The sequence below is a fragment of the Pangasianodon hypophthalmus genome, chromosome 17 (genome assembly GCF_027358585.1).
Source record: "Pangasianodon hypophthalmus isolate fPanHyp1 chromosome 17, fPanHyp1.pri, whole genome shotgun sequence".
Lineage (NCBI taxonomy): Eukaryota > Metazoa > Chordata > Actinopteri > Siluriformes > Pangasiidae > Pangasianodon > Pangasianodon hypophthalmus.
In genome coordinates this window covers 19,138,660-19,151,036 of record NC_069726.1, presented here as the reverse complement: position 1 = coordinate 19,151,036, position 12,377 = coordinate 19,138,660, and the positions used below count along the sequence as shown (strand labels likewise).

The 12,377-nt window shown below is 41.6% G+C and overlaps 1 protein-coding gene across 1 annotated transcript; it reads right to left on the bottom strand.

Moving 5' to 3' along the window:
* Nucleotides 1-2,870: 2,870 nt before the first annotated feature.
* On the bottom strand, nt 2,871-11,945 carry trim69 (tripartite motif containing 69). Its single transcript, XM_026942458.3, has 6 exons — nt 11,135-11,945; nt 7,211-7,306; nt 6,794-7,027; nt 5,172-5,194; nt 4,092-4,207; nt 2,871-3,621 (listed from the first exon to the last, which is right to left on the bottom strand). Exons 1-6 carry the CDS (start codon nt 11,624-11,626, stop codon nt 3,077-3,079), a joined length of 1,506 nt encoding a protein of 501 aa, XP_026798259.1. The 5' UTR covers nt 11,627-11,945; the 3' UTR covers nt 2,871-3,076.
* Nucleotides 11,946-12,377: the final 432 nt, after the last annotated feature.

Below are 12,377 nucleotides of genomic sequence, written 5' to 3'. Positions count from 1 at the left end.
GGGTGTGTAAACTTTTGAACAGGATGATCGGTGTAAATTGTTATTATTTTGTCTTCTGGGAAACAATTAAATATCTTATGCAGCTTCTGCAGGGCAGTACTAAATGAAAAAAAAAAAGATCAAAATAATAACAATTTACACCAGTCATCCTGTTCAAAACTTTACACCCCCCTGGCTCTTAATGCAGTGTGCTGCCTCCTTGAGCATCAGTGAATGTTTGCACCTTTTTGTAATAGTTGTGTATGAGTCCCTCAGTTGTCCTCAGTGTGAAAAGATGGATCTCAACATCATACAGCCACTGCTGGAAAGGTCAAATATGCAGAAGATGCTGGAAAGCCAAATAATGTGCAGGACCTGGAGGATTTTTCTTAAGAAGAGTGGGCAGTTTAACTGCTCAGGAGAAACAAAGGACTCATGAACAGCTATCACAAAACATAAAAACAGTCATTGATCATCCAAGTAACAACACACAGTATTAAGAATCAAGCTTATGTAAATTTTTGAACTGGATCTTTTGTGTAAATTCAGTTATTATTGTGTCTTGTGGACTACATGTAAACATCTGTTATGTGAAATAGCTTATTCAGGGCAGTACTAAATTAAAAAAAAATAAAAAAAAAATTATGATCCCTCTTTTTTTTTTTTTTTTAATTATTAACATTTTGCAGATTCTACAAGGTGTATGCAAGATTATGACCCCAACTGTATCATTTAAAACATCAGATATTTACAACACAAAATACAATATTAATGTATTGCCATTATATATAGGTATACCAGTATACCCTGGCGTTATAATGTGTATAATGTATATTAAATTCATAACATTATATGCTATACAAGTCTAGATGATGTCATGAATATACAACATTTAAAGCCCTTTATAAAGAGTCAATCAGAAAAAGTGGTTCAAATATTGTTCAGAAAAAACTACTTAAGGCTCAGAGAAACCACAACTGAATTCACATACACTATATGGCCAAAAGTATGTGGACACCTGAATCACACCCATATGTGATTCTTCCCCAAACTGTTGCCAAAGTTGGAACCACACAATTGTATAGATTATCTTTGTATGCTGTAGCATTACAAATTCCCTTCACTGGAACTAAGAGGCTCAAACATGTTCCAGCATGACAACGCCCCTGTGCACAAAGCGAGCTCCATGAAGTCATGGTTTGCCAAGGTTGGAGTGGAGGAACTCGAGTGGCCTGCACAGAGCCCTGACCTCAACTCCACTGAAAGGGAGACTAAAACTGGAACTGGTTGTTCAAAAAGCAGGCCATATAGTGTATAATTCAGATTCCTCCTCCAGATTCCTACATACTGAGTGTAAAAAAAACCACAAATACTAACCAAGAATCAGCAGTTTTACTGAAGATCCATATTTACACCAGGTCCAGCCTGGTATACTATGAGGTCTAAAAGTCTAAGAGCACTACCATTTTAGAGACAGCATCATTTCCTGTTACATTTGAATTGAATTTTCTCAATATTATGGAAATTATTTATGACACGGTAAGGCAACAAACCAAAATTACTGCCTTTAATAAAATTCTTGGACAAATCCTCTATTCTCTATTCTCACAACTTGAGTTTCTCATTTACATTTAGTTTCCTTCCAGCTTCCATGTTTCCTTCCAATTAAACATGGAAGAGTTCCATGTTCCACTTGGTTTTATTACAGAGGTAGGCACAAGTAGGTTCAAGAACCAGAAAAATCCCTAATCCCCAATTCCCACCCATCAGACAGCTCACCCCAATCACACAACAGCTACCAACCAGGTGAAGTCTGGTTCCTGTTATATCATATGCTTCCACCGAGTAACGTGATGCCAGTCGACCGCGTTGCCAGTCGAACTGGTGCCCATGCCATGTCAGGGGGCTAGGTAACATGCTCAGAGGAAATGCTATCTGCCTTCTTCTGCATGCATGAGCTCACAGACGCCCATGATTGGCTAGTGCTGATGTGAGTGATAGGGGTAAGAGTATGCCATGCCTCACTCCCTGACAGCATGGCCAGTTTTGCTCTCTTGGGCTCCCGGCCACAGACGACTGTGGCATCATCAGGATTTGAACTCATGATTTCCGGATGATAGGGCAACCACTTTTTTGTGCCACTCAGGAGCCTCTTCCTGTTTGTATACACTTACTGTCCATTTTATTAGGAACACCTGCTCATTCATTCAGTTATCTAATCAACCAATTATGTGGCAGCAGCATAATGCAAAAAAACTCATGCACATAGAGGTCACGAGCTTCAGGTAATGTTCACTTCAAACATCGTAACGGGGAAAAAGTGTCAACTCTGTGACTCTAATCATGGTATAGATATTGCTACCAGATGGGCTGGTTCGAGTATTTCAAAAACTGCTGATCTCCTGGGATTTTCACACACAACAGTCTCTAAAGTTGACACAGAATTGTGTAAAAAACAAGAAATATTGAGTAAGCGACTTGATGAAAGAGAGGTCAGAAGAAAATGGCCAGATTGGTTCGAGCTGCCAGGAAGGGCATAACTCAAATAATCACTCTTTACAACTGTGGTGAACAGAAAAGCACCTCAGCATGCAGAAAACATCGAACCTTGAGGTGGATGGGCCAGAACAGCAGACGGCCACATCAGGTTCCACTCCTGTCAGCCAAGAACAGAAATCTGAGGCTATAGAAGGCACAGGATCACCCAAATTGGACAGCTTAAGATTAGAAAAAAATCACCTGGTCTTTTTCGAGTCTTCGACTGTCCAGGTGTTCCTAATAAAGTGGATGGTGTGTGTGTGTGTGTGTGTGTGTATGTGTATATATATATATATATATATATATATATATATATATATATATATATATATATATATATATATATATATATATATATATACACATGGAGAGAGAGAGAGAGAGAGAGAGAGAGATTCATTACACCACTAAACAATGGATTCCTGAATAATATCAAACTGAGAAGAATGCATGATTTGATAATTGATTCAATAAAACATCCCTTGGTAGTGTACTCAAGGTTTTGGACCCTACACTGAATTCCTTATAGTATTAGCACCTGAATTCAGCCTGAATTCATTCATATTTTGGGCATGAACACTTTAAGTGGCTCATTCTCATGCACTTTATCCAGAAAGCCGAGGTTGAAGTAAGGGTAGAGCGTCTCATTAAAGGTGTCACGGAACGTATAGAGGTGTGTCATGCTCTCAGCATTATAGAACGACACAAGGCCTCTCTTATAGTCCAGGTACACACCAATGCGCTCCAACTGCTCATGCAAGGACAGGACCGTGGGAGGCCACGTCCCCGCCATGTACTGCACACCGTAGGAGAGCGAGACGGTCCAGAAGCCGTTGGCTGGCAGCGCTTTGATCACACCTTTCCTGGCAACAGATTCTCGTGCCACGCCCACTGTCCACACAGCACTGCTTGACACCTCAATTTCCCAGTAGTGGCATCCGTGGGTGAAGCCTTGACTGCCGAGCAGTGACAGAGCGGCGTCGAAGCGCTGAGGGTTGTCACGTGCAGAGCTGTTGAAGGTCTGGTAGCGCACGCAGGTGAGCGACGGGGTCACGCTCAGCCATGGGTTCGCTGTGCTCGAGTTGAACGTGATGGCTGAAGGCACTGCACACAATTTATAAAGCAAAACAACAATCTTTTTAAAAAGGTTCCACCTTGCACCCTAAAGATTTCTTCAGTTTATTAGCAGGGGTCTATTAGAACCCTACGAAAATCTTCCCTTTGAGAAAACGTTCCAAGTGGGACTGCTTCTGAAAGCTAGAACCACTAACTATCCCAAGACTCTTTAAACAATTGGTTTTCTAAAAGTATGCTCATATTTTAATTATAGAATAATTCATTAAAAGACAAAAGAACATTTACTCATAAGCAAACCACTAGGTTGTTTCACTCAGAAATATGTTATATTCTGAAAAAATAAATCGATATTACTGTCTGACTTCAATCAGCCAATCAAAATCATTGATCTTTGCACACTGCCAAAATAGTTAAGCACACATTAGCTAACTTGCTGGCTTACTCGGCAAGCTGATACAATGGCACAGAACAATGGTATGTGTACACTTGAGGAAAACCTGGATAGAGGCTGCCTTTGAGAGATTTCCAGACGCGGTACTGAAGCGGCCCAGCAAATCGACCCTCACACAGCTGTGGCGGTGTCAGAGACGGTTTCTCAAACTTCAGTGGCTGCCTGAGACAGAGTAGATAATAAAATCATGTAAAAGACAGATAGATAGACAGACAAATAGATGGCGGTTTGCAGTGGGTAAAGAGAGTTCCAGTCAGAGATGCAACCAAGAGGCCAAGGGTATCGTGATGCTACCACCACCATGCTTTACTGTGGGGATGGGTTTCTCAGGGTGATAAGCAATGCAGCAATCCATCTACAGCACTTTGAGCCAAGGCCAAAAAGCTCAGTTTTGGTTTCATCAGACCATAAAACCTTTTGTTTGCTGAGTCTCCAACCTAACACTTGACAAACTCCAAACAGTAATTCATATGGCTCATTACCCAGCTCAGCTTTGTGGAGTTTCCAGGCTATGGTTACCCTGTGAACAGCTTACCCCATCTGAGCTGTGGATCTCTCTAGCTCCTTCAAATCTATTCTTGGCCTGCTAGGTGCTTGTCTAACTAATGCCCTCTTTACCAAGTCACTGACTTTTGTTGGGTGGCCTGGGCAGAGTTGTGGCTATGCCATATTCTTTCCATAGATTAATAATGGATTTAATCATGCCCCATAGGAATTAGGTAGAAATTAGTTGTAAACAAGTCACCCATAAAACATACAACATGAAGAGGAATCAGAATGAAATAGTGCAGAAACACTGTAAGTGTAATATAATTAAAGTAGTACATTAAGTACACTCTTAGGAAAAAAAAAGTGTTGGTAGGTTAAAGGTTCTTAGCTTCCTAAAGAGGTTCTACTTCAAACCCTTTCTGATAGGTAAACACATAGGGTTCTACCCAGAACTTTGAAACTGGCATTCAAATTCCTGAAGATCTCTTAAGGGTCCTTGGTTTAACCCCTTTTTCCAAGAGTGTACTTGGAATATGATTTAAAATATAATTTCATTAACATAGAAATAGGATTTAGGAAAATCCACAACAAATTAAACAATACAAATATTAAATCTGTCCCTGGATTTTTCTCTCACCTTTGAAGGAGAGTCTTTATGTTCTGTAAGGAAAAAGGACGTAAAAGCACTGATTAGTTTGGCACAGGTTAAAGTCTTTCCACATGAGATCAGCCCACTCCAACTCTCTAGCCCTACTTTGTCCCTCTCTGGAAATCCCCCTGTCGTGCTGCACTCAGCTGCAAAGTTTTATCTCCTCCATCAGGACAGAGAGTGACATCACTTAATTAATTCCTGCATTTTCCTTACAAAGGGTTTCTTCCCCTTCTGTCCCTCCGGTCTCTGAAGCATGCATTCCGCTCCAAAAGTCTGAGTGCACTACAAAGAAGTATTTTTGTAACATGGATGACTCAGGACAGCAATGTGGCCCAAATGCAGGAGTTCTACTTGGGCGTTTACCAATTTTACAGTCTAAAGCTGGGCTCAAGGGGAGACGTGAACACAATCAAAGAGAGATCTATACTAACAAACCAGGAATTAAAGAAAACTAGGGAAAAACCAAGAGTTTCAGGAAAAACATTTTTAAATTACTGCATAAACATGGGACTTGGCAAGAACTATACAAGAAAAAAAAAGTTGGTGGGAAATGAGAAACAGGTGGAATCATGGGCGCATGAGTTAACAACCCAAAGTCCATACTTCTTATTCAGTTATTCATCTGGAAGCATTAAGGCCCATTAAAATCCTAGTTTATTATTCGGTTATTTAACTTACAGAATATTATTCAGTAACTGCTATGAATTATTCAGTAACTACAGTGACCAATAGGTATGTAGTTACAAGCATGAGGGGTTAATAAGGACATGAAACAATGAACAAATAAGGAAAGTTGGTAAACAAAAAAGGGTCAGAACACTATACAGAGTACGGGGAACCATATGGGTCAGATTCAGAGCTAGATAAGACTACTTTTCATTTCATTTTATTTTCAGTGGAATTATACGTATTTATTACTCTTAACCAATATTTAAATTTGTGACAAATTAAAGGAAAAACTGGTAGCTCTGTTTTGCTGGCATGATTTTGGGTCTACTTGTACCCTTAGAAGGAGGGTCACTGGCAATCCACACAAAGTTCTCCTGACATATCGCCTTTATCCTATGATGAAGCATTTCTATTCTGGTGGGTGTGGTCTCTTCCAGGATGACTCCGCCCCCATCCGCAGGGCATGAGGGCTCACTGAATGGATTGATGAGGATGAAAATTATGTAACTAATATGATATGGTCTTCACACTCACCAGATCTCACGATCTGGAGCGACGTGTTAGACAGCACTCTCCATCACCATCATTAAAACACTATCTGAGGGAATCTTTTGGAAGAACGGTGTTCTTTTCTCCAGTACAGCCCCAAGAACTGGGAGATTCTATGACAAAGGTGACTTGTGGTGGGCCAACACCTTACTAACACACTTTATGTTGGTTTTTCCTTTAATCTGTCACCTATCCGTAAGTCTAAAGCAGTGTTTTCTTAATGACTGACAGTAATATGACCAATTAGTATCATTAAGTGACAGTAATAATTAACCCTGTATGTTAGGAACACTAGGTTTCATGTTTACGTCAAGCAGCGAAAAAAAATTGTGGTTCTCATTATTCATCACAGTGGCTAACACCATATAACGATTGTTTGTTGTACTGACCCTCAGCAGTGTGTATGGATCATGCTCTCTCAGTTTTTCCTCGATCTCTGAGAGAGCACGCCGCAGTCGTGATATCTCCACACACAGCAGTGCTTTGTGCTCGTCCAGGCGGATCAGCTCCCGCCGCTCCTCCGTCTTCAGCTTCACCTGTAGCAATTTCTCCTCCTGATACAAGAACTGGTGGAGGTCACTAAACTGAGCCTCGATACGCTGCTTGAGGTCTGCAGTGTGTTCCTGCAACACAGCAGCACAATAAAGCTCAAGGTTATCATTAAGAAGAATGATTAACAATAAAATTCTAATACCAAAAATAAAAAAAAGGACAAATTCAAATCTGTGGCATATAATTTTCAGTTCAGTTGGTTTTGTTTTGGTTATGCTCAGGGTTCTTTCATTCTTTAACCCTTTTTCACTTACCTTCAGTTTCTTCACCTCATCCTCAGTCTCTCTCTCACACTCCAATGCCGTGTTCAACTCTGCCTGAAGTGCCGTGGCAGAGCCTCTCAGTGACATCTGATAAAACACAAAAAGACTGATAAAAATCTCTATACAGCCAGAAATTTCACTTACTGTTTATATTCTGGTGTTTCTCAGTTCATGGTCACACCTGATGCTTGTCAGCCTAGTGTCTTGTTAGTCTAAGCATAGCCTATATACCCTTTTGTTTGTCTAGCACGCTTGCAAAATCTTTCATATGTTACCAACATGAGAAACATGACTCGGAAACAAAGGAAGCTAAGCTAAACTTACAGTGTGACAAGACTTGGCAAAGATATTCAGACACAACATGAGGTAAATAGGAAAACTAATCAAGAACTAACACAAAAAAGGTGGACACAATCAGATAACACACCAATTGCAAAACAGGAGCAGGGACAGGACTAGAACAGGAACCAAAACAACACACGGCACTTGTGCCATGGGAACCACAAAGCAAAAGGGGTATCCGTAACAACCTCTGATATGAAATATTTTTTTCTTTGAGTTTCTAGTCCCTTAGTGTTTTTTTGTGTTTCATTTCTAGTTATAGCTCAAAAATTTCTACACTCTTAGAAGAATGTTTCTTCAAGTGTTCTTTATTAGGTTCTAGTCTAGTTCTTAGCTTCCTAAAAGGGTTTTAGTTTCGAGCGCTTTCTAACAGGGAAGCACTCCGGTTAGGCTTTTACAAAGAAACTTCTACAAAGGATTCCCTTAGAGGGAAACCAATTTGACCTTGTCTTTAGTTCTGTGTTCTGGTTGCCCAAGTCTCGTTTCAGCTCTTTTTTCGTTTTCAATCTAGCCTGCCTGTTTAGGATAAGAGTATGGGGATTCATCTGTCACAACTTGTAAGCATGTGTTCTGACACTGATGACTGAAACAGCCTAAACAAAAAGGCTTTGAGAGTACATCTTATCACCTCTGGCTCTATCTGCACTTCCAGCACCAGTGTTGCTGACGCCAAAACCCACGACAGGGCGTGATCTATTCATCTATTCATTCATTCATTCATATTCAGCTGTATATGATCAAGACGACTTTATTTATGGGAGTCTTGTGCATAAAATACAAACGCTACATGTGATGATCAGTTATCCGACTCAGACAATTAAACTTGTGCTACCAAGGATGTCAGTGTGTAACTTGAGTCCCATGTTAAAATAAACAAGTATTATATTTAATGTTCCTAGATCACATGCCTTATCAAGGGTTTCAGATTAAATGCTCATTTTAGATTTACTTCCCAGTAGTTGTGTAGTCCCAGCCTTGCCTTCCAGTGGTCCTGTGATCTCAGCCATACACACATGTGGTCCTGCAGTCACTGCTTCCCAGAAATCCTCTGGACCCAATTTCACCTACAAGTCTCAGAGTTATATCCCAGTTATATCCTTGCAAAGTGGCAGGCCTGCAGTCCCAGCCTTGGCTGCTAGTAATTGTGCAGTGCCAGCTTCACCTTAATGTGTTCTGGTGGTCCCTGGCCTACTATTAGCCAGATAATCCTTGCTCGCTAGTCATTCAGTAAACCCAGTTCCACCTGTCAGTGATTTTGTGGCATCTGCTTCGAATCCCAGTAATCCTGAGGTCCCAGGCATGGGAAGATCTTCTGCAACTCTGTTTCCAGCAATTATTGTTTATATTGGTCATACCTAAGATAAGTAATATTTTACTATAAATAGAGCATCTGTATTCCTATAAAATTTGAAGACATGGTCTAGGTTAATGGGACAGAATGAAATAGTGACCAAGTGGCTCATGCTGTAAAAACAGCTGAAAGATGGAAATAAAATAGGGAAATTTGACTTCTCTAGGGAAGATTACAATAACCACCCACACACTCTGTAAACTCTATAAACATTCAGATGTAAACTCAGATGTAGACTTGGTTGAGAGTCCTGAATGTGTTCTGTCCACAAGTATCTAAGTACAGTCAGTGGTGTTTCTGAACTTTTAAAGGGTTCAAGCAAAAACCCTCATTGGGCCGCTGCCAAAAGCTCTCTACTTACCAACCACACCCCAAAAACAATCTACTATTGCATGATACAATACTCTGACCTAATTTCACTCTGAATCATTCCTTATAGTACATAGTATCTGACTTTGCACACAGTTATTATCAACTAACTATATTTGTTTTTTAGGTAGAACCTCACTAATCTCACTTGTATCAGCTGTGACCTGCTCAGGCATGTCTGCATCCCTGTCTTCACTTTCACATTCTGAACTTATGGAACTGCAGTTACACTAGCATTTTGTTTCTTTTGGGATCTTGGGATGGAGGATAGGCATTGTTCCAAATCAAGACATCGGTGAAAATCAGAAAAGGCCCTGATCACTAGTTATGCTAGTTTTGGCAATCTAGAGTTTTACTCACTGTATGGTGATTTCTTGTGCTGTGCACTGCCACCTGACTTGTGGTAGAGTATCATGTTCTCACATTAACTTACTAATGTGTGTTTTATACTGCTGTGACCCAGCCAGTACGTCACACTAATACAGTAGTAATATACTCTGCAAGCTTCTGTTGCCACATTATGGAAACCATGTGTTATGAGGCATGATATCAGCATGCTTTAAGACAAGTTTTATCTTGTATTTCCGTGCAAGATCAGCATCATATCACAGTCAAATCAGTGTGTTCATGGCTAAAAATACATCAGTGGATCAGACTAAATACCAGCATTAGTGCAATGCTGATACTCATTAGCTGTTCAGAACATCATTAATAGCATACAGGTTGTAAGGAAATGGCTTATGTCTTGTGGGGAACCAAGCATTTCCTTGTTTGGTCTGCCATCTAGCTTAGTTTCTGAGTAGTCAGGTCCTTAAATCTACAGCCACAAGTTATCATTCATTCATCTTCAGTAAGCGCTTTATCCTAGCCAGGGTCATGGTGAATTCGGAGCCTATCCCAGGAACATTGTGTGCAAGGCAGGAATATACTCTAGATGGGACCCCGGTCTATCACAGAGCACAATGAACACACAAATGCACACACTCATTCACACCTAGGGGTAATTTAGTGTTGCAATCCAACTACTGCCATGGTTTTGGGTTTTTGGGTAGGAGGAAACCGGAAAACCTGAAGGAAAACCACATGGACACAGGGAGAACATGCAAGGACAGTAACTCAAGCTGTGGTTGCAATACCAGGGCGATGTGTGGTGCAGACGGAACAAGCCCCTGTTCCATCTCCTTGTTCTAAATATCTGTTTAATAAAAAGTCCTTGTAAAGAGAATGTACGAGATATTATAGTGCAGTTCAAAAACGTATTTCAATTCCGGCAAATTATATTTCTCAAATAAGACTCCATCACTCATTACTACCGTAAAGTCTAGTAGCGTAGTGTGTCCTACAATAACGTGTGACCAAGAGTAGTAGGGATGATAACACAAAACACACAGCAAAGTGCACTAACTGAGTCAATACCAGTTAATACACTTCTTACAAGTGCCTTACAGCTCCAGGGTCCCCGGGCTGACTTTCGCATGCTCTCCCTGTGCCCATGCGGGTTTCCTCTGGGTTCTCCGGTTTCCTCCAACTGACCAAAAACCTGCAGTTAGGCAGATCAATTACACTGAACATATAGAGTTTAAACGTGCGAACGTTTATGTGCACTGTGCTTTGAGACGGACTGGCGTCCCATCCTAGGTGAATTATCACCTTGCACCCAGTGCTCCTGGATCCACTGCAGCCCTGACCAGGATGTAGGGCTCACTGAAGATGAATGAATGGATATCAAGTTTTAGTTTTTAAAAGATCACAACAATTGACAGTGTGTTAGTGTTAGTGGGAGTGCACGTGTTACCGTTTAGAAGGAACAAACGCACATCACAGTAAGGACACTTCTTGGTGCTTCTGCTCACCCTGTATTTCTGCTCCGCCTCGTCCACACACACCAGCGCGTGAGACCGATGCTCCTGAGATACGGCGCAGACGAGACACACGAGCTCGTGCTCCTCCTCGCAGTACAGCTTCAGTTCCTCGCGGTGTCGCGCGCAACGCGGTGCGAAGCTCGGTGTGCTGCTCGTGGCGCTCGCGCTCTCCTCCTCGATCTCCCGGCTGTAGCTCTCCACGATGTTGGCCACGATGCGGTTGGGCCGGTAACTCTGACCGGGGAAAACTTTGCGGCACTGAGGGCACGAGCCGGATGAACCGGTGCCAGGTTGGCCGGGTGCGCGCGCGCCTCCGCCGCTCCAGTAGTTGGTAATGCAGGACTGGCAGAACGTGTGATCGCACGGGAGAGACACGGGCTGCTTGAATAAATCCAGGCAGATTGAGCAGGTCAGATCGCGGCTTAGTCGCTGCGCCATTTTGGGCTTTTCTGTTTTTTCCGGTTTGGCACGCTTGTTAGACATCAGGCCGGGTTTGGGCTTTCTTATTCTCGCGTGCAAATTCTTGGAGATGTTATCTGTCTTCTTCTCACATGCAGAAGGTCTCTGGTCTCCTCTTGTCTTTTTGTTCTGGCTGAGAGAAGCAACCTGGAGTTTGGAGTTTGTTTCTTGTACCCCTCCTCCCTCCCTGTCTCTCTCTCTCTCTCTCTCTCTCTCTCTCTCTCTGTGTTGTCTTTTTGGCAGGCTCGGCACAGTCTTCCTGTTGACTGTCAGAAAGGAAAAGGGGGACTGGAAGAGAGTGGGCGGGTGGGCGTTTCGCGTCTCCTGCTCGTTTCAGGAGCAAATTGGCGTGTGTATGTGCGTGTGTGTGTGTGTGTGTATGTGTGTGTGTTTTACTGTTTTGGACTTTGCTTTCTCAATGCTTGACGTCATCCTTACAAGCCAAGATTTAATTATAAGGCACGTTTAAAACCAGCACATGTTAACCAAACTAATTGAGGCTTTTAAAAATCAATAAAATGAACATCAGAATAAAATACATGGATCAAAATTACAATATACTACAGCAAATAACATGTAACTAGAAAAAGGACATAAACTCCAAAACACAAAAGTGCAAAGAAATACACACTGAATATGATTAAAGTTACTGAAAAGCACACTGTTAGAAAAAAAGGGTTGTTTTGGACAGTTAAGGGTTGTTTGGTTTCTAAACAGCTTCTGTTTGAAACTTTGTTGTGAGAACTTTTAAGGGTTCTCCAGGAGCACAGATCCC